The 27,518-nt window shown below is 51.7% G+C and overlaps 1 protein-coding gene across 1 annotated transcript in view; it reads left to right on the forward strand.

Annotated features, from left to right (window-relative positions):
• Uroc1 (urocanate hydratase 1) overlaps positions 1-27,518 on the forward strand; it is a 36,571-nt gene continuing 9,053 nt past the window's right edge. Inside the window, exons 1-16 of the mRNA XM_028854492.2 lie at positions 1-215; positions 3,461-3,591; positions 4,568-4,661; positions 5,158-5,217; positions 5,503-5,631; positions 5,744-5,805; positions 10,882-10,948; positions 11,040-11,183; positions 12,240-12,328; positions 13,212-13,274; positions 13,545-13,724; positions 14,157-14,254; positions 14,804-14,876; positions 15,988-16,109; positions 18,228-18,298; positions 24,564-24,662. Of these exons, the coding sequence (XP_028710325.1) occupies positions 90-215; positions 3,461-3,591; positions 4,568-4,661; positions 5,158-5,217; positions 5,503-5,631; positions 5,744-5,805; positions 10,882-10,948; positions 11,040-11,183; positions 12,240-12,328; positions 13,212-13,274; positions 13,545-13,724; positions 14,157-14,254; positions 14,804-14,876; positions 15,988-16,109; positions 18,228-18,298; positions 24,564-24,662 (1,608 nt within the window). The 5' untranslated portion in view covers positions 1-89. The remainder of the gene's footprint in view (positions 216-3,460; positions 3,592-4,567; positions 4,662-5,157; positions 5,218-5,502; positions 5,632-5,743; positions 5,806-10,881; positions 10,949-11,039; positions 11,184-12,239; positions 12,329-13,211; positions 13,275-13,544; positions 13,725-14,156; positions 14,255-14,803; positions 14,877-15,987; positions 16,110-18,227; positions 18,299-24,563; positions 24,663-27,518) is intronic.

Below are 27,518 nucleotides of genomic sequence, written 5' to 3' on the forward strand. Positions count from 1 at the left end.
AGGAGGTGGCCCTGGGGCTGTCTGTTCCCACCCTGCTTGCCCCTGACTGCCCAGTCACTTCGTGCTGGCCTCCACCTCAGTCTGCAGACATGTCCAGCCTCCAGGAACTGTGCTCTGGCCTGCCCTTACAACCCCTCCCTGAGAACCGGGGGCGCTGGGCTGGGGTGCCGCACGCTCCGGTCAGGACTCCCGGCCTCAGCCCTGCAGAAGAGCAGGTAACAACTGCTACCCTGTCCTCCGGGGCTCTGGGGCCCTTTGATGTCTTCTAGAAGGTCAAGGCGTCTTCTCTCCGCACCTCAGCTGCCCACCCTGTCCCCACCAGCTCCCAGAGAAGAGTGAGGGGATGTGTCAGGGTCTGTCACCTGATATTCTTCCGGTGAAGCCACCCTGGAGTTACCTTCGTCGGCTTGGAATTGGGCTCCCCACTTCTGGATGAGGTCACTGGGGCTCAAGGTCACCCAGACACTCTGTGGTGGTGCTGTGGCCACCTCTAGCGAGGAAGAGGAAGAGGCAGGGTGTGAAGTGGCCCTAGCTCAGCAGCTTCTCATGAACCTTGCCCAGCCGCAAACACTGAGTAACTCTCGTGTCCTCTGTACCAGTTTTCCGTTGTCCCTCCCCTAAAGCTCCCAGTGACCGCAGCTGTGTGGTCTCCATCAAGGACACAGCAGGGCCGGGAGGGACTGCAGTTCAGGCAGGGCCTCACCTGATGGCTCTCTTTGCCCAAAGGATGTAGGCCCAAGAACTTTCCAAGCTGTCAGGCGGAAACAAGTCCCTGAGCCATGGCGGGGGGGGGGGGGGGTGCTTTTCTGAAGGACACAGAAGTATAGAAGACTGAATGAGGATCCCCATCCCCACCCTCACCCAGAGACTGCTGTCCTGGGGGAGACCACCCCCAGGCTTTTCTCCAAGCTGCCCACAGGCAGGAAGTATGCTTAGGAGCTGCTAGGGCAGGTTACTGGTGGACAGGAGCTGGGAGAGAGAGCAGGAAAGGAACTGAGGGTCTTAGAAAATGGGGTGGCGCCAGGCAAGTCAGGGCTGTGCTGGAGAGAGGGAGGACAAGGTTGGGGGGGGCACCCTGCCTTTTGGCTTGGCCTGTCTGATTCTACTGAGCTCCTGTCTCTGTTGTCATACATGTTCCTCCCCCTTGGTCGCCTCCCTGCTGACACCAGTGCCTTGACACTCAGCCTCAAGATCTGGGACGGCTCTGCCACCTGCGGGCCTCCGCTGACACCCTTGTGGCTGACAGTGACCAGCCCCCATGGTGTTTTGTGGTGGCAGAAGGGCGGCCAGGAACTGAGAGACTGGGCCCCTTCAGTTTCACTCCTGTGTGTCACCGTGTGTTTGAAGGGTGCAGCACCCTGAAAGGAAAGGTGACTTGCAGATCTGGGGTGTTAGAGTTGGGGAAGGTTAAATCTTCCCTCTGGAATGGAGTCCCAAAGCCAGTAACAGCTTCTCTTTCATTGACTTGCTTCCCATGTGGTGTGTGTGTGTGTGTGTGTGTGTGTGTGTGTGTGTGTGTGTGTGTGTGTCTGTGTCTGTGTCTGTGTCTGTGTCTGTGTATGTCTGTCTGTGTGGCTGTGTGTATGTCTGTGTGTGTGTCTGTGTGACTGTGTGTGTGTGTCTGTCTGTCTGTGTGTATGTGTCTTGTGTGTGTGTGCATGTCTCTGTGTCTGTGTGTGTGTCTGTGTGACATGTGTGTGTGTCTGCCCATCTCTGTGTGTGCTTGCACGTGTGTGTATGTTCCTGTGTGTGCCCATGTGTGTTCAGGTGTGCATATTTTGAGTTCCCCCTTGTTTCCACTACTACATACTATTCCGTTCTTTCATCGTTTGGATGGACTGGGGGCTTCGTCCTGCTTTTCCTTGGCACTTCTCTATTTAAGTAAGGAGTGCTGCCTGTTACACTTAGTCAGTGTACACTCAGCACAGGCTTGTTCAGCCTTCACGGTGTGTCTCAACACGAGCAGTTCTGGTAGAAGCACCATCTCGTTTACCTTGTGTGCAGTTTCTCTCAATGACCTTCTCCCCAAGATCCGGCCTCATCCACTGCACTGTGCTGGGCATTAAATGCCACAGCTGAGCCCTTCACTATGGTGGACCTGAATGCCTGTCTCTATTAACACACTATCCTGAGGGCCCTTTCCCATGGTGGGTCTGCCATGGTGGGTCTGTCTTTGCCAACACGCCATCTGAGCTTGAGTGCAGGACTCCCTTGGACGATCTCTAGGTTCCAGCAACACCAGCATGTGCGCATTGAATCCATGGACAAGAACATTTGTTAAGAAGCCAACCCCATATCCTACAAGGGACCTAGGAGGACTTTTTGGCAGAGGTGACTGTGGCACTTGGACATGGTTTCTAGAAGGGAAAGGAGGCCCATTTGGAGATATGAGAAACAGTGCATGGGAAGGCGGGATGAACCTTCCAAAATGTGGGAATTGGAGGAGACCCCATGCAAATAGAGCTGGGAGAGTCAGATGCAGTGTGACTGAGAAGACCCAGAATGCCAAGGCCACTGTGGGTGTCGCCAGACAGGCAGTGGGGACCCGTGAAGGTTTTTGAATAGGGGCATGGCTTGGTCATTAACACAAGCCCTCCCATGCCGGGATTGTATGAGTATTTCTGTAGGGACCCCAGGCAGCATGGGGCAGGGCAGAGGTCCATGAACATGGCAGGTGACAGTTCTGGGATCTAGCACTCACAGAGCCCATGGGTGAGCCCAACACCATACTAACCATGCCAGTTCATTAGTACCTAGGAGGTGGGCTCTAAGGCCACTCCCACTTTACAAAGACAGTAAAGGAGGAAGCAGGGTACACAGGTACTGCTGGGAAAATCCTCTGTGCATTCCGCTATACCTCTAACAACACTACCTTCTCAAATCTACACCACGCCACACCGACACTCAGCTTGGTCCTCACATCTCCTCTGATACTAGCTGTCCCTTGCCCTCTGACAAGGGCCTTCATGATTACGGGACTTTTCACTTGGATATTCTAGAACCGTCTCAAGATCCTTCACCAAGTTATTTGTGAAAAGTGCCTTTCACCTTGTAAGGCGATGTGCAAGTTGGTGGATGCGAATGTGGACATGGTGGGGTCGTGAGAGTGGCAACCATATCAGCTATCCACACTGCCCAAGTCTGCCTGTCCCAGAACGCAGCCTCTGTACCATTTACCAAGCTAGGTACCTCCCTGGTCTTACAGCGGCTTCTGCTTTCCTCCTCTGAGACTGCAGCCCCAGGGGCAGATGGGACCAAGAAGAGAGAGCTTGGTGTCTGCCTTCATCTAAGGGGCCAGCAGCCACCAGGGAAGGCTTCCCAGAAGACAGAGCAGGTGTTCTCAGAGTGGCTCAACCAGTTTCTGAGTGGAGCAGAGGCAATCCAGGTGGGGAGGGAATATGGACGACACAGAGGGCCTCAGGGCCCTTAACCCAGCCACCTCTCACCCCCTCCTCCCCAGCTGGCTCTGAAGAATGCTCTGCGCTACTTCCCACCCACTGTCCAGAAGCTGTTGGCCCAGGAGTTTGCCCAGGAGCTACGACAGTTTGGACACATCTACATGTACCGGTTCTGCCCCAGCATTGAGATGAGGTGAGCCCTCGTGGGTTTCGCTTCAGATAAGGCTGTACAGAAGTCAGGGGGAGCCTCAGGGAATCCATGGCTGAAGAGGAGGTCAGTCTATCTGAGCTGGGGAGGTACCTATGGAGGTAGCATAGTGAGAAAGTAGGTAGTGAAGTGTCTTTGGGGGGATCAGAGCTGACTTGCCTGGCCAGAGGATGGAGTCCTTATCAGATAAGTCTCTGGCCTGCGCCCCTAACCTGCATTCAGTCCTGTTAACTCTGGAGCACAAAGTCTCTCTGGGACACTGTATCTTGCTCTGTAGGGAAGAGCTGGCGAGAGTGAGGTGGGGTGGGGTGTGGCTGCTGGTGACTTCAAATCTGTCACGTTCTCCATTGAAGTTCTTACACTGTGGCCCGCACGGCATCATGGGAAGCTTGCTGACAGTACAGAGTGCTGGGCCTCACCGGACATAAGGCTCAGCAGCCCCGAAGCAAAGCTAGGAATCTGCATTTTGGGTGCTGCAGCTTGTGTCAGAGAGAACCATTGTTCTGAACTTGCCAGAAACCCAGACTGGTTCTAAATGGCCCAGGAAGTCTTGTGTCCCCCTGAGACAGGAGCCACTGCCCTTCTGCCGCCGCCGCCGCACCCCCCTGCCCCCCTGCCCCCCTGCCCCCCTGCCCCCTCCGTGGAATTGCTGCCCAGGAGCATTTGATGAGTGAATGAAAGAACAAACGACTAAGTGCCCAAGGGCAGAAAGCTCTGGAAAGCAGCCATTCTTTGGGGTCAGAGTCCTCCCAGGCGTGAAGTAGAGAGGGACAGTGACTGGAGTGGACTGGACTTCCCGCTGTGGGCATGTGGGAACTCATGATGGCTCTGGGGCTCCATTTCCCTCTGTGTTTCTAAGGACTGCCCTCAGGTGCCTGGTCAGCTCGGCCAGGGCAGCATGGTCGTGGGGTGGGAGGCCTGAGGGTTCCCTTGTCCCCTGATGCCGGACTTCCCCTTGCAGGGCCTACCCAATTGATCAGTACCCATGCCGGACACGGGCAGCAGCAGCCATCATGCACATGATTATGAACAATCTGGACCCCGCCGTGGCCCAGGTAATGGCAGGGAAACAGAGGGGCCAGCATAGTCCAGCAAAACATGACCTGAGATCCTGAGAAGTGCTAGTAAGCCTTCAACGCACTTACAAAGCTGGCGTAAGATAGCCCCTGGACCTTTCTCTGTAACTATAGGGCAAAAGCAAAAGCAGGAAGCAAATATAAAATAGCAATATATTTATATAAATGCACCCATAATTTTAGCTTTCTAATGGCCACCTGAAAATAAACGGATTAAATAATAGTTACCATAGTGTATCTTAACATTATTAGTGAGATCCCTTATGCTCCTCCTCTTACCCGGAATCTTGACTTGGAAGATGTATTTCACTTGGGCAGCCATGCTCCGTAGCCAGCATGGCTGGTGGCTGCTGAGTGTCCCTTCAGGCTTCTTGCTTTGTCCCTACGTCATTGCTTCTTTGAGTCTAGCTGCAGGTAGGGGCCCTGCTTCTCTCCGTCCACAGCCCCATCTCAGATGATGCCACATCTTCTCCAGTTTCCACAGGAGCTGGTGACCTACGGAGGAAATGGGCAGGTGTTCAGCAACTGGGCTCAGGTATGGTGGCCTGGAAGGCACTCGGTGGTCCATGGCTCTGCCTGATGATGCCTGATGCTTCAGCGCTGGCAATCACCTGGAGATGCTTCACTTATAAGAAGGGGTAGAGTGGCACTGTGGGATGTACCAGGAGACCCTGGAGATTAAAGAGGATCTAAGCAAGCAAGGCCACTAGGATGGACCAACGGAGACCTGCAGGGATCCCTGGGTCTGGGTGTAGGGTACAAGGTCCATGTGGGTGCCAGTTGGCACTTACAGAGTGCTGCATGTGCGTTGTCCATCCAGTTCTGGCTGACCATGTCCTACTTGTCGAAGATGACTGAGGAACAGACTCTGGTCATGTACAGTGGACACCCACTGGGCCTCTTCCCCAGCAGCCCTGGTGCCCCACGACTGGTCATAACCAATGGGATGGTGAGTCTGAGGCGGCCTATCCAGGACTGGGCTTGGAAAGGGGATGTTGTGGATGAGGAGGAGACCCAGACAACACTGGCCCGCTCACACTCAGTTCCTTCCTCTTTTCTAGGTCATTCCCAACTACTCCTCCAGGACAGAGTATGAGAAGCTGTTTGCATTGGGGGTGACCATGTAAGTCCCAGGGTCGGCTCACTGCTGTGGTGTCTGCCTTTAGCTGCATTCCACGATAAGATGGCTTGACTGTGTTAAGCCTGATTTCAGGGATTCTTACCACGCCGTAACAAAATCATTTCATTCTCACACAGCTGCACCCTGGGAGCTTGTGTAAATGCTTACTGTTTTTTATAGTCACGGAGCCAAAGAAATATACAATTTTGGATTCCATTGTTACCAAAGATTTTGTTAGGTGTAATCCTAATCATACAGAAAATTAGCTCACAAATAAAAACATCACACAGCTGATTTAAGAAACACACACAAACACTTGCCCAGGTCTGGACCCTGTGCAGCTCAAAAAACTTTTGTATGGTTAGAATAAGGTGATTTTATTAATGAAAAAGAAAATTGAAAACAATTTCCAGGGAATACCACCAAAATCCTGTGGTAAAAGTACAATTGCTGAGGCCAGGCTTGGTGGCACATACCTTCAATCCCAGCACTCACAAAGGCAAAGGCAGATGGATCTCTGTGAGTTCAAGGCCAGCCTCGTCTGTAATAACAAATTCCAGGATAGCCAGAGCTACATAATAGAGAGACCCTATGTCAAAACAAACAAACAAACCAAAACAAGTACAACTTCTCGCTCTAGCATGTCTGTCTATCTGCCATTGATACATCCACCCAGCTTGTCTTTGGATGAACTTCAAAGTCCATTGTGGATATTGCTGGCTGGGATTTGATCTTTGTTTTGGGTCTCTTTTCCTTTTGAAAGTATATGTACAGTCATCCAAATGCTGATTGAAAATGTTTGAAATCAAATTCCACACTGACCAGATGCAGGCATTTTCTTGCTGTTGTCCACTGAACAGCAAGTGTGGTTACCATAGCTACCTACAACAGCACTTGCATGAAGTGGACTATGCAGGTTCTGTGCAGATGTGGACTGTTTGAGATGCAGAATTTCCGTGTCAGAGGATTTAGGTGTCTTCTGCGGGCAGTGCCTTGGAACCTGCCCCTGGAAAGGATTTTGATGGATGATTCTCCCACGAGACACACTCATCCCTGTGCCCCGTGGAATGTGCTCAGACAAACTATGCAGCCACGTGACATGACTCATCAGGTACAGGACCCTGTAGCCAACCTGAAGAGCTTCCAGGACACTGATAGGGCGTGAAAGCTTTCCAAGTGCTGTAACGCTAACTCAGGCTGATAATCCACTGAATTATAAATAATAATCCACTGAATAAGGAAAGCCTGTCCCACATGGACAATGTCTCCTGTATCCTTCCAAACATTCTTCATGCCCATGAGCCCTGGGCTGGGGTCACCATTGTGGCAGCCTCTGCACTTTGCCTTTTCCCATTGACAATACAGTGTGGAGTCTGTGGAGCACAGACCTGGCAATTCACTCTTCTGTGGTATTCGGTGGCACTGCGACCCTTCTTGCAAGGCACCCAGTCTTTAGCACGGTACAGAGGGTGTTCTGATGCTCACATCTTTGTGGACCTCTGGGATCGTCACTCAGGGAAACACCACATAGAATGGAATCTGCAGAATGGGAAGCCAGGGACTTAGCCTCCAGGTGACAGTCCATAGTGGTGACCGCAGCACAACCCACTACCACCACCAGGATGTGCCCTGGCTTTACCGGGCTTCTGAGACAGAACCCTTTAGTAGAGGGGAGAGAAAACCAGGGCCTCAGAAAAACTAGTCCCTCTGTTGCTGGCTATAACTAGCCTCTGTGAGTCTTGCTGATGTTATTGGGCCTGGACATTTTTTTCTGCTCCAGTGGAAGCAGCCTGGGGTCAGAGGGCTGAGGGAGCGCATCCTGGCCCACTACTCCCTCACCATGGCCTTGGGATGGTCCCCACACTTCTGTTTCACAGGTGGGACTAACGTACAAAATGGTAGAGCTATAGATGTCAGACCTTGTCTGGCTGTGACTCTGAGCATTTGCCACAGGGAGATGTGGGGCGCCAATTGCAAAAGGATAGAAATTAGGTCTGGCGGCACATGCCTATCATCCCAGCCCCTTGGGAGGCTGAGGCAGGCTAAGGCCTGGCTGGGATACAGTGCAAGTTCAAAGCTAGCCTGGGCTAGCTAGTGAGGGAAAAAATATGTTTTCAAAGAGAAACTGAGGCTGTAGCTCAGTGGTAGAGCTCTTGCCCGGCATGCATGAGGCCCTGGGTTCAATCCTCAGTACAGAGTAAAAGTACATAGTGTGGCAGAGATGGGAAAAGGTTTACTGTATGAGGAAACTGAGAAGATCTGGACACCAAAACCTTCCTGCCATCAGGGTGGCACAAGGAGCCGTACAGGGAACATCCCATGAGGGAGGATGGGGAGCAAGTTTAGGCTGTTGGTTGAAGTGGTCGGCACATTGGGCTCGGGGGCAGGGGTGCCCCTAAAGGCTCCTGCTTCAGCTGCAGAAAGCTTTTGGTCCAGCAGCTCTATGCTGTAAGTTGGGTGTGGCATGCAGCCTTTTAGCTGAGACCCAAGGACCAGAGCCTGCGCATCCCTGGGCCTGTGTCCTGTGCAGTCTTAGGGTCTGGACCTCGTCTAGACAGAGGGGACATTTCATAGGTCCTGTCACAGTGGATTGTGTGAGAATCATCAAGTGACAGAGGCACAGTCTGCCGGACTGGGATATTCCCATCATGCCTGGGATCTCAGCTCCAGAGCTCCATAGGAAGGTGACCCCATGGGGCTCACAGTGGGTGTCACCATCTCCAGATGGGTTCTTTTACGCCAGCATTGTCCTCTTACATTTGTGATACTTATGCAGTCTTTCGAGATAAGGGAAAGGCCTCCTTTGTGTTTGCTTATCTTTTTGAGACAGGGTCTTGCTGGAATCCATGATCTTTCTGCTTCATCTGAGTGCTGAGATGATAAGTGTGTACCATGCCTGCATATCTCCATTTTTAGAAGAGGAAACAGAGGTTCTGAGTGGTCAGGTGTATTGTGTGGTTGTGTGGCAGACTTGATATTCACTCACAGGCCTGTGACAACACACCCTCCAGCCAGTGGAGAGAAGGGGAAGGGGAAAGCCACTGAGAGGCAGGGATCTAAAAGAAGAAATGATGACCCTGGCATTGAGAAACTTGCAGCAGAGGGACCTTGAGAGTCTCCTAGTCTTCAGCAAAGAGTGCAATTAAGCTAGCAGCAGATGCTACTGTCCCCATTACACTGCCCAAAATTGTTTGCTAATTATCCAGCGACAGCAATGGCCTCACTCAGGCAGTACTGATGACATCACTGGAATTTTTTTTTTTTTTTTGGTTTTTTGAGACAGGGTTTCTCTGTGTAGTTTTGGTGCCTGTCCTGGACCTCTCTCTGTAGACTAGGCTGGCCTCGAACTCACAGAGATCCGCCTGGCTTTGCCTCCCAAGTGCTGGGATTAAAGGCGTGCACCACTGCCGCCCGGTGACATCACTGGAAATTTGACAGCATCTATTAATATTAGATGACCTCGCAGCCTTCCTGCCTGCTTTCTGCCCTGTGGACAGAGTCCTCCGGTGGAGGGAGCGGATAGGAGGCCACGTCACTGCACTCACATAGAAAATCAGAGCCGACAGACTTCCCAGAAGGGTGGAGAGAACCATTCCTTTGAATGTCATCTGCCGTGAAGCCATGGCCTGTGCTGATCTGGAAAAGACCCGAGGGCAGGCTGTGGGGGGCAAGCTACAAAAACAACACCTTCGGAATGGAGCCCCATACTCACGTAATTCAACAGCAGGCATCTCTCAGCATGGCAGGTGTGGATCTGGTGTGCACCACACAAGGATTCTCACCGACATGTGTTCGCTGCTACCGCCTTGCTGTGTGTCCAGCGCCACACCCAGGGTTCAGCTGCAGTAGGAAGAGGCCTCACAGTTAAGCCTACTGGATGTCACCTGGATGGAATCTCGCAGAACATGCTTTCTCACGCCCCAACTCACGCCTTCCCTGGGTCGTGTGGTGCAGAAACACATCCTATCCTTTTTTCTCATGCTGTTCTTACATCATAGTTCATTTCTCTCTTTCCTCCATGTGTGGACATTTCAATGGCTTCAGATATTGGCCACTGTTGATAAATTTGCCGTGAATGTCTTTGTGAGTGGCTGAGTAGACACTAGCATGTAGCATGGGCATGCTGGCCCATGTTCAGTTTTTGCTCTGCCGAGCCCAGTCATCCCCATGATGATTTTTAAAAATTAATTGTATAACAGATTTCACGGAAATAAAATCTGTTTGTAAAATACCAGGAGGCAGGAGGGCACAGGAGGCTCTAGTTTATTATATCCTTAGCTTTTTATTCTTAGTCTAACTTGTTAAATATTCTGGTTAGAACACAGTGACATAGGTTTCACTATGACATTTTTATACACATATAAATATGTATTGTGTATGTAATTTTCTTAAGTTTTATTTTTATTTTATGTGTATGAGTGTTTTGCCTGTGTGGTTGTCTGTGCACCACATGAATGCAGTGTCCAGGGAGGCAAGAAGAGAATGTTCAATCCCCTAAAACTGTAATTATGAATAACTGTGAGCTGCCATGTGGGTGCTGGGAACCAAACCTGGGTCCTCTGCAAGAACAGCCAGTGCTCCCAACCACTGAGCTTTCTCTCCAGCCCCTTTATAGTGACTTCTTATTCATCTTCCTGACTATTCCCTGATGCCCATCCCTCCCTCTTGCCAGACCCCTTTCTTCCCTAAGCAGCCCCCTTCTGCTTTCACGACACACACACACACACACACACACACACACACACACACACACACACACATACACACACACACATACACACATACACACACACACATACACACACACACATACACACACACATACACACACACACACACATACACACACACATACACACACACATACACACACACACACACACACACACACACACACACACACACACACTACATATAAGTGAAAATATACAATGTTTGTCTTCCTGACTCTGACTCTGGCTTATTCTGGTCAACACAAGGATCTCTAGTTCTAACCAAGGAGAATGTGGGAGAACATTTGAGGGTGGTTCAAGGTTTCATCTAAAGGCCCTAAGCACTGCCCTTTCCTTCTCCGCTCAGGTATGGCCAGATGACAGCAGGCAGCTACTGCTACATTGGTCCCCAGGGCATTGTCCACGGCACAGTGGTGAGAGACAGGCACTCGTGATGAGTGGCGGGTCCCTGCGGGTGGATCTGCCAGGAGTGGACGATAAGCACCCTGCCTCCCCTGCCTCCAGCTCACTGTGCTGAATGCCGGTCGGCGGTACCTGGGCATCGAGGACTTGGCAGGGAAGGTCTTTGTCACCTCCGGGCTCGGTGGGATGAGTGGGGCTCAAGCCAAGGCTGCAGCCATCGTTGGATGCATTGGAGTGATAGCAGAGGTAATCTGGGGAGCCTCCGCCTGTCCCTCCAAACTCCCTGATTCATTCATTCGCTTCTCTGCTTGCTTGCTTGCTTTCCTCCCTCCCCCCCTTCTATCCTGTCCATCTCTGCCCTCCACACCCTTCCACTCTCCCCACACCCCACTCTCTTCTTGATTTCTTTTACTGAACCCCTCACCTCCTCCACAAAGCCTTGTACTGCCTCACTGGGGGGCCCTGTGGCAACACAGGGTCCTGCTTGCACAGTGCCCCCACGCTCCGTGTTCTGTGCCCACTAACTTCCAGCCCACGAAGCTGTACTGGCGAACGTACAGCCATTGCTTCTGGGGCCCGGCCCTTCAGATGAGGAACCTAGATGACAGAGAACAAATACTTGTGAATTGAATTGGTAGAGAGTACCCCTCCCCCAGCTTTAGCAGCTGACATTGGATGGATGGAGGAGGCAGACAAGCCACTCCTCCACGGAGGTGTGCACAGGGGGCTTGCCCTAGTGACTCACATCTGTTCGGAAGATGCCAAGGTCAAGGAGGGAAGCAGGGGCAGCAGAAGGAGGGAGCTTTGAGCTAAGTCTTGGGGACACACCATGTAATTGGGCTCAGTTGGCCCTACCTGTGTCTTGCATGTCTGAGCTTTGCTAGAACTGTGCTGGACTGCTGTTAACAGAGCATCTGTAGCAGCTTACGTAAATAGGAGTTTTCTTTTTCTCATGTAACTTTCATGTAACTGACAGTGCTGGTATGGGCTCAGCAGCTCAATGATGTCAGTGCTAGCTCCTCTAGATTCTGCTGGGTCTCTCTCATGGAGATAAAAATCACTGCACCAGCCAGTCATGCCATCCACGTGCAAAGCAGAAAGAAGGGCAGAGACATGTCCGGTCTGGCTGACTATCTCAGTAGGAAAATCATGTCTCGTAAGCTCCTTCTTTGCTCCCATTGGCTGTAGTGACTGCCCTGAGGCTGCATCCATGAAAGTGGACTGGGGATGCATGGGGCGGCACCTCTCAAGAGGTTGTTCAGGAGTGATGTGTAACGGATGGCCTGTGTCCTGTGACCTCAGGTTGACAAAGCTGCACTTGTAAAACGCCACCGGCAAGGCTGGCTGATGGAGGTGACTGACAGCTTGGACCACTGCATTGTGAGACTCAGGTACAGTTGGCTGCACAGGACTCAGAGCACTTGACCCTGGGCACTGGAGGCAGGGGAGGAAGCGTGGCTGGGGCTGTTCAGTGCCTGATGTCCAGCCACAGGTGCCATCTAAAGGTTTCACTGGGGAAGCATCATGAGAAGGATCTCTAGAGAGTCCATTTCCCAGGGATTATTGCTGCTGGCTTGTGGGCAGCCATGGGGCTCTGAACTTGAGACTCTCCTACATTCCCCTCCAAAATACTGGAATTGAGATGTGTGTACCATGCCTGGCTTAATTATATTCATCCTCCTATCTATTTCTATTTCTCCAAATAATTTTGGAATCATCATTAGCAAATCCTACCACTTCCATGTCCTACCCCAGAAGTGAGTTCTATGAAGAGCTTATTAGGGTTGAGACACCCATTTTCCAGTCACCACTGCAGCTCAGCTCAACCAACTGGGACATCCCAGCATGGGTTTTTCCTTTTCTTGTATCATGGGGTATGAGAGAACATACCTCACCCTAGCACATGCCTCCAGGCCCACACTCACAGACCCATGCAGGCCCACGCTTACAACAGACTCATACTCACACGTAGGCCCTCAGTTGCACACAGGCCCATACACACACACACACACACACACACACACACGCACGCACGCACGCACGCACGCACGCACGCACGCACGCACGCACACGCCACCAGTCACACACTCACATAAACCCACTCCCACATGGTCCCACTCTCTCACACAAGCCCACACTTACGCACAGGCCTAGGCGACCTCCCACGTCTGCCACGTTCGGCCAGCATTGAACTCCCTGTGTATAGGCACAGCAGCTACATCCAGGGCGGCTGAGGACAGGTGTGGGTCACCTGCTCTTCTTGTGTCCTTCTAGGGAAGCAAGGAAAAAGAAGGAGGTGCTCAGCCTTGGCTACCATGGCAACGTGGTGGATCTTTGGTGAGTGGAAATCAGTGGCTTGAGAACCTCAGAGGCGCTAACCAAGGGCTTCCATGCCACAGGCTCTGAACCTCAGCTCCGTCACTCCTGGGAAAGTCCTCCTCCTCACCCAGACACACAGCCTTTCTGTCCATGCATGTCGCAAAGGAGAACGTAGCCACTACCTACAAGGTGTGGCCGGGGAGGAGATGTGGGCTGCAGCTCCTGCAGGCTGGCTCTCCCCAACCCATGCTTGCCTGCCCTGTGCTGACCACCCCGCCCCTTCCCCAGGGAGCGCCTGGTCCATGAACTGGACACCACGGGGGAGCTCTTAGTGGATCTCGGGTCGGACCAGACATCCTGTCACAACCCGTTCAACGGTGGCTACTACCCTGTGCAGCTGAGCTTCTCAGAGGCCCAGAGCCTCATGGCCTCCAACCCAGCTGCCTTCAAGCACCTGGTGCAGGAAAGGTGGGTGCAGGGCAGGGCAGCAGAGCCTGCAGGATCCTAACCTTTCTGAGTCTCAGCTTCCTTCTTTCAGAGGGGATTGTGGGCACGGTACTTTTGGGAATGATGGGGCAATCTGAATTGATATTTGCCAAATCAAAGGCAGCTTGCATGTCTGTGCTGGGTACACCCTAGGACACCCGCAGCACATTGGACCTCAGGGTCCGATGGAGAATTCTGGTTTAGAGGGGCACTACAAGACAGGGGGTTTTGAGGGTTCAGGGTTTTAGGTAGACATGGGAATTAGTGGCTCTGGGAGGAGTCACAGTGAGCTAAAGGAGGCTGGTCCTAGAGGAGACTTTTCTGGCCCTGGGTTTAGAAGGCCTTGGGAAGTTTGATGAGGTGGGGCTGCGGAACTGGAGGGCAGGTCGGGGGCTGATCACCTGTTTGTTACAGCCTGAGGAGGCATGTCTCAGCCATCAACAGGTTGGCCCAGGAGAAGTTCTACTTTTGGGACTACGGTAACGCCTTCCTCTTGGAGGCTCAGAGAGCAGGTAGGCAGAGGGGGAGGCTGGCCAAGTGGTGCCTGGGGCCTGTGTGAGCATACCTGGGTGAACTCTTTTCTCCTCATTTCACACCCATAGCTCAGCCACATGGTCACCCAGTGAGTGCCCAAGAGATCTCGCTGTGCCTTTACCCAGTTTTCCCTTCTTGAAGCGGGTCCTGCCAGGCAGCTGGGCCTCCCTGGACCTCAACTTCTCCTTACATTTTAAAAATATAAAAGGCCCAGAGTCCACAAAAGATTGAGTCCTTCCAGGCCTTTTTTCATGGCCGTTTGCCGGGCCACTTGCGGACCTAATGGGACGAGGTCCTGTGGGCGGTGCCTCTAGGGCTGACACCGAGTCTGTGGGCTCATACGTCTGTACCCTACACCTAGACCACACAGACGGCGGCGCACCATCCAGGGCTGCACTCTGCTTTTTCTCCGCTTATTTTGCCTAAGGAAAGATCTTGAGACTCTGTTCCCAGCCTTTCCCAGTGCCCCTTGTTTAAGTCACTGTCTGTGTGGCCATGGATGCTCACACAGATGGACGACTCCACAGGAGCAGATGTAGAGAAGAAAGGAGCCAACAAGATGGAGTTCCGCTACCCCTCCTATGTCCAGCACATTATGGGGTGAGTGATGGAGGTTCCATTTTGGGCTGTCTAGTACCTTTTCTGCCCCCCTCAGGACTTAGGACCTCCAACACTGATCACCACAGGGCTGTGTGCTGAGACCTCACCCAGCTGGGAAGTAGCCAAGCAGTGGTCACAGCATTTCCACATAGCACACAAGTGCAGAAGTGGCTTCTGCAGGGCCTCAGTGAGAGGACAGGGAACCAAGGAGCCTGGTGGCCAAGGTCACTCCCTGGGCACACCACCCTGCCAGGTACCCACTCATTTTCCTAAATGGTATGGCCAGGAAACTGTCCTTTGCATGATGATTCAATCCTGAAGACCAGGACCTACTGTGGCTTGAAGGCCTTGTGCCATCCGGCTGTTCAGGGCCAGTCTGAGAAGGGCCAGCACCCCAAGAGAAATGGGGAAGCAGGGGGACCCTGCCAGAAGCAGAGCCAAGGTAGACCAATCAGGGAGTCTGGACTTCTAGACTCACAGGTCTCAGTGTACACAGAGAAGGATGTAAGACATCTCTGGATGGAGTCCAGAGAGGCAGAAGTTGCCTTCTGAACTTTACTGCTGTGGGTGGGAGCAGAGCCAAGGGTGGGCTGGGACACTGGAGTCCAGAGTGACTGGATTTTCCCCAGGGAAGAGAAGCAGGAAAGAGGCAGCAGGGATAAACTCAGCTGTGCTTAGCAAGTATGGAGCTAGCATGGCCCAAGGCTATAGCATCCCTCTGCCCCACTTCAACTGCTGCAGAAGCTGAGTCACCAGGGAAGGCCAGGCCCTGTCTACACATTTACCCACTTTTCTCAACTATTTACCTTAGGTGACTGGTTTTTATGTAGTCTTCCTACGAGTAGTTTGAGAAAAACGTCTGTTTGTCTGTGTCCCGTTTCCCTGCTTCTGACGCTGGAGAAGTACAAGTTTAGAGATAAGACCAGAGGCTAAGGCGGAGGCAGAGGAGCAAGGAGGTCCTCTAAGACTCTTTGCTTAGAGGCCGGCAGTGTTGAGCTCATTCTGGATGCTGCCCATCTCCCCTAGGCATGCCTACATGCCACTCCCCTGCTCAGCAAGAAGGTGCAGGCAGCCCAGGAGGTGGTGGCTAAAGAGACATTTGTCCTTGCAGGGACATATTCTCCCAGGGCTTTGGGCCCTTCCGTTGGGTATGCACATCAGGGGACCCCCAGGACCTGGCTGTCACCGATCATCTGGCCACATCTGTGCTGGAGAAAATCATTGACGACGGAGGTGATTCTTCTGGGTGGGTGGTACTCAAGAGCGGTTGGTCTCCCAAATCTCCTGCTTCTGTAGGATACCTGGTGGCTAGTGTCATATTCTCCCTGAATCTCAGGACCACAGGTTGCTGCACAAGGGGACCTCGGGCACTTTCAGGCCTTGCTTTCTCAAAACTGTTGAGCACATGAAGCCCATCCACACACACATCGGGCTCTGCCCTCCAACCCTCTGCCTCTGTCCCTGCTGGCCACAAGGCACAAGGAACTTTAAGTCAGTTGGCTATCTGTCACTGTGACAAACACCTGTGTGAGCCAACCTTCTTCTTAAATTGAGGAGGTTTTCTTTTGGCTCTTGGCTTGAAAGGCTTCAGCATTGGTCAGTTGGCTCCACAGTTTTGGAGTGGAACACCCTTGGGAGCCAAAGAGAAGAGTAGCCCCAACATCTCCTTCAAGGCCACACCTCCAGTGATCTCACTTCCTTCCACCTCTTAAAAGTCCCATCGTCCTCCAATAGTGCCCCAGGCTGGCAACCGGGCCCACAATCCCTGGGGTTCGCTGGGTATTGATAAGCCGCTGGCCCTCTCTGACCCAGCCGCTCTCCTGCAGACCCCGTTCTCCACGAGTGGGGGAGGGAGTCACTGGAGCCTTGGCCTTGTTTGATGCGTTTCAGGAACACTTCTCATTCACTTCGGCTGTCTTTTGTGAGCATGCCACCCCCATGCCAGGCCCCACTGGCACCTATCTAAGGCGCAAGTTCTCTGAGCACTGGGCCCTTGAGCTCATCTTGATCATAGACGCAGAGGTTTGGTCCTGCCTCTTAGCTAGGTGACTGTGGTCTTCCTGTGTCTTCATGTCCCTGCCACCTTCTTGAAGCACATTGTCCTCTCTAATGGCCTTGGCATTGTCAGTCAAGTGCAAAGAGGAGGCCAGACCAAGTTGAAGGAAGTAGCTGGGGTTTTACACAGGGAAATCTGGTCCACTGTCTTCCCGGCTTCTCTAGCTCAGAACAGCTGCCCGCCCCTAAGCAGGACAGCTGGATGTCAGCTGGGTGGCTACCACCCAGTGCTCCGCAAGAAGCCGAGTGCTGTCACACCTGCAGATGTGATGGCTAAGAATCCCAAGCACAGCCAGCGTCCAGCTACCGCATGACCTGCTCTCACCGAGCAGGGACACTCTAGCCTGAGGAGCTTCCATCAGGCAGAGCAGACAGATGCTGAGGACCTCCAGGGCACAGACCACAGTGCAGGGCCGTAGAGTAACAAGCAGTGATGGGTTCAAGAGCACCTCCATCCCAAACATGACTTTTAGAGTGCCAGTTTGTTTAAGTAAGATACCACTGAGTCTCGGCTCTCACCTTTACCAGTCTGCTCTCATGAGCTGCTCAGGCCTGCTGTCACCATGGCCTCCCTCCTCCTCTTGCCTCCTCCTCGGGTAGGCCAAGCACTCACTCTTTCTTTCTCTCTTTCTTTCTCTCTTTCTTTCTTTCTCTCTTTCTTTCTTTCTTTCTTTCTTTCTTTCTTTCTTTCTTTCTTTCTTTCTTTCTTTCTTTCTTTCTTTCTTTCTTTTTCCGAGACAGGGTTTCTCTGTGTAGCTTTGCGCCTTTCCTGGAACTCACTTGGTAGTCCAGGCTGGCCTCGAACTCACAGAGATCCGCCTGCCTCTGCCTCCCGAGTGCTGGAATTAAAGGCGTGTGCCACCACCCCCCGGTTGCACTCCCACTTTCGAACTTTCATGCTGGATACTCCCTCTAGAATTCTGTTCCCACAGAGCTTCTCAGCACGGAGACCTCTGACCCTCCCTTTCTTGGGGAGCCCTTATTCCCATGATGCATCACCCCAGGAACCAGCTGGTCACACTCTTCATAGCCAACTGTGGTTCTTGTTCCTGTGCCTGGCTTGGTGTCTGGTATACAACAGATACTCAATAGTTGTTCTTTGAGGGGTGAACACATCAAAGATGGGCTGCACAGGCCCATACGTTAGGTGCACTGGTTCCCAGATTCAGGACAGCTTGTGTAAGGGGGATCACCTGAGGTCTCCAGGTACCTGTGGCAAACATCCAGCAGAAAAGAGTTGGGGCCCCTGGCAGCAGCTTCCAGGGCCTGAAATACCCCTCCCCTTTCTCCCTACAGTGAAGGCATCTGTTAAGCTACAGTATATGGATAACATCCGCTGGATCCGGGAGGCTGCCAAGCACCAGCTGGTGAGAGCTTGGCTTGGGGGAAGATGGGTACTGCAGAGTCATGAAGGAGGCTGAGCTGTGAAGAAATTGCCCAGAAACAAGATGCAGGCATAGAGGTCTCAGCACAGTCGCAGCTTGTCATGCCCTGAGAAGGTGCAGACCCTGTATCCATGTGACTGCTGACAGCAGCACCATGGTGGCCACCTTATTCAGGAAAGGGGCTTTAAAGGGGTGTCTGGGTAGCAACATGGAGAAACTGGAAGCCTTAGACAGTGTTGGTGGGGATATAAAGCAATGTAATCTAGCCATTCTATGCTATCTATACACCCAACAGGATTGGAACCGATTTCAGGGTGCTATAGGTACTGTAGATAAAATGCCAAGGCAATCCAAAGGGCTCTTGGCAGACAAATGGGTCAACAAAATGTCCCTCCTTACAAAGCAACAAGTAACAGCATTCCGCCAGTCACTGACACCGGGGTAAAACAGAAGGACACGATGTCAAGAGCCAGTCACAGAAGGACAAACCCTTGCCAGATGCCACTCACATGCAGCCCCTGGAGTAGGCAAGTCATAAACAGGGAAGTAGCAGGGTGTGTTCCTGGGCTGGGGAGGGTGTGGGGAGTCAGTGTTTCATGAAGACCCAGTGGTTTTTTTTGTGATATATATTTTTTATTTTACAATATCATTCAGTTCTACATATCAGCCATGGGTTCCCCTATTCTCCCCCCTCCCACGCCCTCCCCTTACCCCCAGTCTACCCTCCATTCCCACCTCCTCCAGGACAAGTCCTCCCCGAGGACTGTGATCAACTTGGTAGACTCAGTCCAGGGAGGTCCAGTCCCTTCCTCCCAGACTAAGCCAAGTGTCCCTGCATAAGTTCCAGGTTTCAGACAGCCAACTCATGCAATGAGCACAGGACTTGGTCCCACTGCCTAGATGCCTCCCAAACTGATCAAGCCAATCAACTGTCTCACCTATTCAGAGGGCCTGATCCAGCTGGGAGCCCCTCAGCCTTTGGTTCATAGTTCATGTGTTTCCATTCATTTGGCTATTTTTTTTTCAATAATTGAGTAAAACTGAAATTTATTATATGCCACAGTCGTCCTAGGGACCTCCATGCTATATATATAGCCTCTATGGTTCTATGGGTTGTGGTCTGATTGTTCTTTATTTTATATCTAGAATCCACCAATGAGTGAGTACATACCATAACTGTCTTTCTGGGTTTGGGTTACCTCACTCAGGATGATTTTTTCTAGTTCCATCCATTTGCCTGCAAATTTCATGCTTTCATTGTTTTTCTCTGCTGAGTAGTACTCCATTGTGTATATGTACCACATTTTTTTCATCCATTCTTCCGTTGATGGGCATCTAGGTTGTTTCCAGGTTCTGACTATTACAAATAGTGCTGCTATGAACATAGCTGAGCATGTATCTTTATGGTATAAATCAGCATTCCTTGGGTAGATGCCCAAGAGTGGGATGGCTGGGTCTTGAGGTAGTTCGATTCCTAATTTTCTGAGAAACCGCCATACTGATTTCCACAGTGGTTGTACAAGTTTACATTCCCACCAACAGTAGAGGAGTGTTCCCTTTGCTCCACATCCTCTCCAACATTGGTTGTCATTGGTGTTTTTGATCGTAGCCATTCTAACAGGTGTAAGGTGGTATCTCAGAGTCGTTTTGATTTGCATTTCTCTGATGATTAAGGATGCTGAGCATTTCTTTAAATGTCTTTCAGCCATTTGTAGTTCTTGTTTTGTGAATTCTCTGTTTAGCTCTTTAGCCCATTTTTTAATTGGACTGTTCAGTGCTTTGATGTCTAGTTTCTTGAGTTCTTTATATATTGTGGAGATCAATCCTCTGTCAGATGTGGGGTTGGTGAAGATCTTTTCCCAATCTGTTGGCTGTCTTTTTGTCTTATTGACTGTGTCTTTTGCCCTGCAAAAGCTTCTCAGTTTCGAGAGGTCCCATTTATTAATGGTTGTGCTCAGGGTCTGTGCTGTTGGTGTTTTATTTAGGAAATGGTCTCCGGTGCCAATGCGTTTAAGAGTGCTTCCTATTTTCTTTTCTATTAAGTTTAGTGTAACTGGATTTATGTTTAGGTCTTTGATCCACTTGGACTTGAGTTTTGTGCATAGTGACAGATATGGATCTATTTGTAATCTTTTACATATTGACATCCAGTTATGCCAGCACCATTTGTTGAAGATACTTTCTTTGTTCCATTGTATAGTTTTGGCTCCTTTGGAAGACCCAGTTTTGGCTTGGGAAAATGAAAAGGTCCTGGGGCTGGATGATGGGGCCTGCTGCACAGCACTGCAAAGTGGTTCATGCCACCAAGCAGCATGCTGAGACCTGATTAAGGTAGTCAAATTTGTGTTATGTGTATATCTTAGCTAGGGTTTCTATTGCTGCAGTGAAACACCATGACCAAACGCAGGTTGGGGAAGAAAGGGTTTATTGGGCTTCCACTTCCACTAGTGTTGTAGTCCATCACTGAAAGAAGTCGAGACAGAAACTCAAACAGGGCAGGAACCTGGAGGCAGGAGCTGATGCAGAGACCATGGAGGGGTGCTGCTGACTGGCTTGCTCCTCATGGCTTGCTTGGCCTGCTCTCTCATAGAACCCAGGACCATCGGCCTAGAAATAGCACCCCCATCAATCACTAAGAAAATGCCTTACAGCTGGATCTTATGGAGGCATTTCTCAGTTGAGATTCCCCCCTTTCAGATCTTTCTAGCTTGTGTCAAGTTGACATAGAAATAGCCAGGACCGTGTATTTACTGATTTTTTTTTTAAATGATGAGGGTAAGAAGGGTGGCTTGGGACTCTGAAGCAGCAAACAAAGTCATCTTTCAGCCAGTCAGTCCACAGACAGTCTCTGGAGTTCCCATGGGAGGTGGGAGCTCAGACACCCGAGCTAGCTTTGTGACAGTCTCAGCTGAACGCCCTGGGCGAGTGGCTCAGCCTCCATCTATGACATGGAGGCAGTGGTGCTGGATCCTGCGGTGGCCTCTGTGACCCTCCCTGGGCACAGCTCTGCCGGGCCCAGAGCTGAGCACACAGTGAAGGACAGACCAGCAGAGGGCTGGTCTGAATAGGTGCCTGATGCTAGAGCAGCTGCCAGGCCCTGGTTCCGGAGAACAGGAGGATGGGGGAAATTAAATAAAGAAGAAACATTTGGTCCACACATGACTATGCTAGCCAGCAGCTCCCGGGCCAGAGGTCTCAGGGCCAGGAGGGAACTGTCCCCATCTTGGCCCATCCCATCCTAGAGCCATATTTTGCTTGTGTGCCCCCATAAAACCCCCATGTGCCAGCCACAGTCTCTATGGGGCCCTGGGGCTGGGGACAGGGCAGAGGGAGTGCAGTAGACAGAATACACAGCCATCCTGAGAGGCCGGGGGGGGGGCAGAGCTGGCAGCAGAGATGCAGCTGTCTGGGGCTGCTACAAGGGGTGGGTTCAAAGCCAGCAGCACATGCCACAGGTCCAGCAAGCAGGGCATGCTGTCCACCTTTGAGTGGAAGTGGTCAAACACTCGCTCACCCTACTTCAAGATGCTTTTCTCATGAAGGCCAGCCATTCTTTTTATATACGACATTCTTGACAAACTTGGCACTTGTGTTCGCTGCCTTTCTCCATGCTGTGACCAAATACCTGACGAGAACTCACTGGAGGGGAGGACATTTATTACACATGGCTTGAGGGAGCAGTCCATCCCAGCTGCGAAGGTATAGTGACAGGTGTGTGAGGCAGCTGGTCACACTGCATGCCCAGTCGGAAGGCAGAGGGAGATGAACACTGGCCTTCAGCTTGCTTTCTGCTTTTCACAGTCACGGAGCCCAGCCCGGGAGATGGTGCTGCCCACCTTAGGGGTCTCCCCTCTTCAGTTGGCCTTTCCTAAAACTCTTCCTAGTGTACCACAGATGTGTTTCCATGGCCATTCTAAATCTGGTCAGAGTCACAGTGAAGATTAACTACTACAAGCCATTTTATATCCGTGCTTCATTCCCTCCTCTCCCCCAAAATCTGAACACCTCACAACACTGATTCACACTTGCAGATTTAAAAAAAAAAAAAAAAGACCGGAGGCCCCTGTAGTTCCTAAGGCCGTTTGAGGGGCCGTTGCTAAACAATGAGGATCCTGGCCCCATTGCCCAGGCCAGCTCTGAGCTCAGGAAGACATGAGTGACCCTGTCGCCTGTCCTTGACACTTTCTGCAGTTTGGGCCAGATCCTCAGGTAGGAGGAGCAGACACACGCACTTTCTTTAAAGAAACTGTGATTTTTCAGCCCAGGCACTACCCACATTTGGGAAGGAGGCATTTTTTAAATTGCAGCAAGATACACATAAATATGCATAAATCTTACCATCCTCCTTCTAGGCATTTTCAGGGTGCGGCTCTAGAGTGTGAAGCACATTTGGTACTGTCTGGCAGCCCTTGGCATCTATTTCTAGAACTTTCTCATCTTCCATCTGAAACTCTGTTTCTAGTAAACACTACCCTCCCTCCCCAGCCCTGGGTGCCCTAGGGCACCACACACACACCCCACCCCCCACTGCCGCCGCCCGGAGCGCGGGGCAGTGTTTGTCTATCCCGACTGGCTGGCTCCAGCTGGCCTGTCTCAAGGTCTTTCTGTGCAGCTTGAGTCAGAATCCTCTGTCTTCCCAAGGCTGGAATGTTACAGTTTGCCCTCTCTATCTGAGGTGGGGGGTTGGCTTCCACATCCCGGTGGATGCCACAGCCCACTCAGATCCTTAGTACATTTGACCTCGTGTTGGCACATAACAGACACAGACCCTCCACATGCCTTTTATTGGTTCTGGATGACTTGTTAGACCTAAGACAAGGTAGAAGCAATGTAAACATTAAATATTGAGTCACTTGGGAAATATTCGCATGCACATTCAATACAAGTGGGTTTTTTTTTTCCGGAATGTTCTTTTTTTCTTTCATATGTTTATGTGTGGTATGCATGAGTGTATACATGTTTGCTCGTGTGGGGCACCTGTGTGTGCTGATTCATGCACGTGTATGTCTGTGTTTGAGGCCAGAGGTTGACACTGAGTATCTTCCTTGATCACTCTCCACTTTTTATTTACTGAGGCAGGGTCTCTTGTTGAACCCAGGGCTCGCTATCTAGCTCGGTAGGGTGTTCCAAGGATTCTGTCTCAGCCTGCTGAGCACTGCGATTACAGGTGGGCTGGCCAGCTTTTCCGTGGGTGCTGGGGATCTGAACTCTAGTCCTCATACTTTCATGAAAAACATTTTATGCACTCAAGTATCCCCTAGTCCCTTTCTTGAACTTTTTAAAGATGAGGTCTTACTAAGTAGCCCTGGGTGCCCTGGAACTCACTATATAGCCCAGACTAACCTCAAACTCACAGACATCGACTTGCCTCTGCTTCCTGAGTGCTGGGATGAAAGGTGTGCGCCATCACACCCAGATTCCCTGAACATTCTTGATCAGTAGCTAGTTGAATCTGCCGGGGCAGAAGCTGGAGGTACGGGCTCTATTCCGCCACGGGAATAGACCACCTTTGGCCTGTCCATGCTTCAGCTCCTGGACACCTGTGCTATTTCCACCTCTTGCTCTTGTGAATGATGCCACTACACTCTTGGCTAAGCAGACACCTACCCCTGGGGATTCTGAATTAGTCTCTATTTGGTCCACACACCAAAATGATCTGCAGTCATTGCAAGTAGCATCCTGGCTGAGAACCATGGGGCTAAGAAATGACTCATTTTCATTTCTGGAAGCTCACTGGCATTCTCTTCCAGAGGTGCAATACAAGAGCATGAGATCCAAGCACCAACCTGTAGGGAGGTTACCCTTCTGTCTGGGCCTCAGTCTCCTCATCTGTGTGATCAAGCTTACGACAAGAACGCAGCATCTTCCTGGAGACTCAGCTGTAGACTGTGGGGAGAGTACTCTCAGCAAGCCAGGCTTGATCAAGTCTCACACTGGTGGTACTGTGACGATGTGGAAAAGGCTCAGAGAGGCAGGGCCCACAATAGGAAATGTCCATGGTTCACATGGAGTCGGTCTCTGAGGGGTCCTTCAGGGATGGACCCTAAGGGAAAGGACATAGAAGGGAATGAGATGGCTCAGACCTCATGAGAAGTCCATTTGTGGGCATGCAATGGCCCACCGGTGTGGTAGCTAACGGTACCTCTGCCAGCTAACATGGCTGTAGTATCACCCACATCTCTCCCATACTGCTAGTTCTTGGATGCTCGCTTTTGGCTGAGAGGCTTTCTCTTTCTCTCCTCTGCAGGTGGTGGGCTCCCAGGCGAGGATCCTGTACTCAGACCAGAAAGGACGTGTGGCCATTGCCATGGCCATTAACCAGGCCATCGCCAGTGGGAAGATCAAGGTGAGGTACCCTGTGTTGCTTCAGGGAGGCTTCATAAACATCTTGTCACACAGGCCCTTCCCAATGGGGACTTCCTGCTCACACCCCAGTCTGCCCTCCCCACCTCTCCGACCTTCTGAGAGCGGCTCCCATCAGCACCCTGGCCTTGCAGCAGGGAGATCCCACCCTCCCCTGACTGAGTTCCTCTGTAGGGATACGAGGTTCCCCCGAAGGCCTTGGACTCTGTGGGGCAGATAAGCAGAGGGGCCTAGGGAAGAGCTGCTCTGGGAGCCAGGCCCTGCGTGAGAGGCAATGGGGAGGGAAGGAGAGCGTGGAGGGCCTAACATCCTCCCAGAGCCCCGACCCTGATCATAGGTCACTGGTGGGGAAACTAGAGACAAAGACTGAGCAGGCTTGTCCAAGCACAAGTCCCGATGGTGTCTCTTTTGCTGTGACCTGGGTCACTCTGACCTTGAGTTTTTCAATCTGTGGGAAGAATGCATGCTGAAATGCCCAGTGTAGGTGTGAGGATCAAATGAATCACAGTCCACAGAAGTAATGCCACACATCTTTTCCGAGTTATCTTGTTCAAACTGTGACAAAGGTCCCCAAGTTCGATTACTTTCCTCACACCTCTGGAGACCCAGAACCCTGAGCCTTGAAGAAGCCGGTTGCTCCTTTCCTTCTTGTTCTGGGTACTTTTGTCCTGTTCCTAGGGGCATTGCCCTGCTAGGAGTACTGGGAACGATACTCAGAGGTGAGGGTGAACTTAAGAAAGGTGTGAGGTGTAGAAGGGCATCCCTGCAGACAGTTCGGGGTCAGAGCCCAAGGTTCAGGGTCAGAGCCCAGGGTTCAGGGTCAGAGCCCAGGGTTCGGGGTCAGAGCCCAGGGTTCAGGGTCAGAGCCCAGGGTTCGGTGTCGGAGCCCAGGGTTCGGGGTCAGAGCCCAGGGTTCGGGGTCAGAGCCCAGGGTTCAGGGTCAGAGCCCAGGGTTCAGGGTCAGAGCCCAGGGTTCAGGGTCAGAGCCCAGGGTTCAGGGTCAGAGCCCAGGGTTCAGGGTCAGAGCCCAGGGTTTAGGGTCAGAGCCCAGGGTTCAGGGTCAGAGCCCAGGGTTCAGGGTCAGAGCCCAGGGTAGCACCTGCAGCAATAACAGCAGCCTGAGCTCTCTGGGGCGCTTCCCAGAATCCCACTGTGTGTGAGGGCTGCTGAGAAGCCCTGCTGCATCCAAGCCAGCACTCTCCCTCTTCAGTTCATCGGATAATGTTTGATAGAGTTCTGCTGTGCTGATGCCTTTCCTGGGACACAGCAGAGGGCAGGGTAGACAAGGTCCCATCTTTAGAGCTGGTGTAATGAAGGGCAGACTGATATATAACTCCTACATACGTGACTCCTACATACGTAACTGCATAGCTCCTACATAACTCTTAGGAGATGTTTGCAGGTGTCGTGAGCCCTAGGAAAATATGAGCCAAGTGGTGAGGTAGAGATCCGTGGTCCGTCAGGACATGAAGTTCTAGCATTTAACGGAACCCTGAATAAGCAGAGAGTAATTTCACTGCAGAGATGAAGTCATAGGCCCAGCACGGCCTGCTCAAGAAAGACAAGAGCAGCTGGGGGGTTCTGCAGTGCCACGGAGTCCTCAAGCCTTCCAGCAGGTTGCATCATATTTGGTGAGCCTCTGAAACTCCAAGAACCGCTGTGGACAGTTGAGAAGGTTAGCTGTATTTTCTTCATTGTACACTTTGAAGAAGATGCCTGGGCCAGGGCTGGGAACAGCATCACCTCACTGGAGCCAAGTGGCAGTCCCCATGGGCTGTGGGAACCAAGGATCACACTTGACAGTGCAGGTGCCCACATCTCCTCTGGTGCCATCTTGCTAGCACAGAGTCCCCTCTACCCACTTCTTTCCCTCTGACCTCATATGGCTCTGGGAAAAGCTTACTTTCATGATGGGACTGCTAGTCACAGCACGAGTGACCTGAGCCCACCTGCCCTCAGCCACACCTGCTGCACCTCCAGGGTTAGAGGCACTCCACCACATGGGCACAGGCAGGAAAGCCACCCACTGTGCATACTGGGTCCCCAGGGGTCCTGAAATCTCTAGACTAGCAGGAGCACTATTGGCACAGGTGTGACTGATTTCACCCTGTGATCTTTGTCCTCACAGACACTAGCAGCACACAAAGGACCCCAGCAATTACCTAGTCCAGATAGCCAAGGCCCAGGGAAGGGAGGGGACTTGCTTACCATCACACAAGGAGTTTTGTCCATATCCCTGCTTCCCAGGTCACTAGAGGCACTTCCTAGTTGTGCCTACCCACACCTACACCCACACACCTGAAGCTGTCTTCTAGCCCCTTCCCTCACTGCAAAGGCTCAAGAATCAAACTTCCCAAGGGTGGAGCCCAGACTTTATATAGCATGTATAGGTTTACACCCCAGCTCACCAGCTTTCAAGCTCTTTGGTGTAGGCCAAGTCCCTTAGCCCTCCCTTGCCTCTGTCGTCTTGCCTATGAAGTGAGCATGTTAGCTGTCCTGCTATCTGAATAGGGTTTTGGTGAAGACCTATGCTCTCAGGCTAGTGTATCACACCAATGCTCCCTGATACACAGGAGCCTACTAGCAGCTTCAGATGCTTCTTGCTAGAATGTCTAGCAAGACTTTCTTTGGACCACCAGCTCCTGAAAAATGACATGGAGATTTCTTATTAATTACAAAAGCTTGGCCTTAGCTTAGGCTTGTCCCCAACTAACTCTTAAAACTTAAATTAACCCATTTATATTAATCTATATTCTGCCATGTGGCTTGTTACCTCTGCTCTGTACCATGCATCCCACTTCCTCCATGTCTAGCTGGCAAATCCCCTGCCTCTCAGATT

This window comes from Peromyscus leucopus, chromosome 3, assembly GCF_004664715.2.
Source record: "Peromyscus leucopus breed LL Stock chromosome 3, UCI_PerLeu_2.1, whole genome shotgun sequence".
Lineage (NCBI taxonomy): Eukaryota > Metazoa > Chordata > Mammalia > Rodentia > Cricetidae > Peromyscus > Peromyscus leucopus.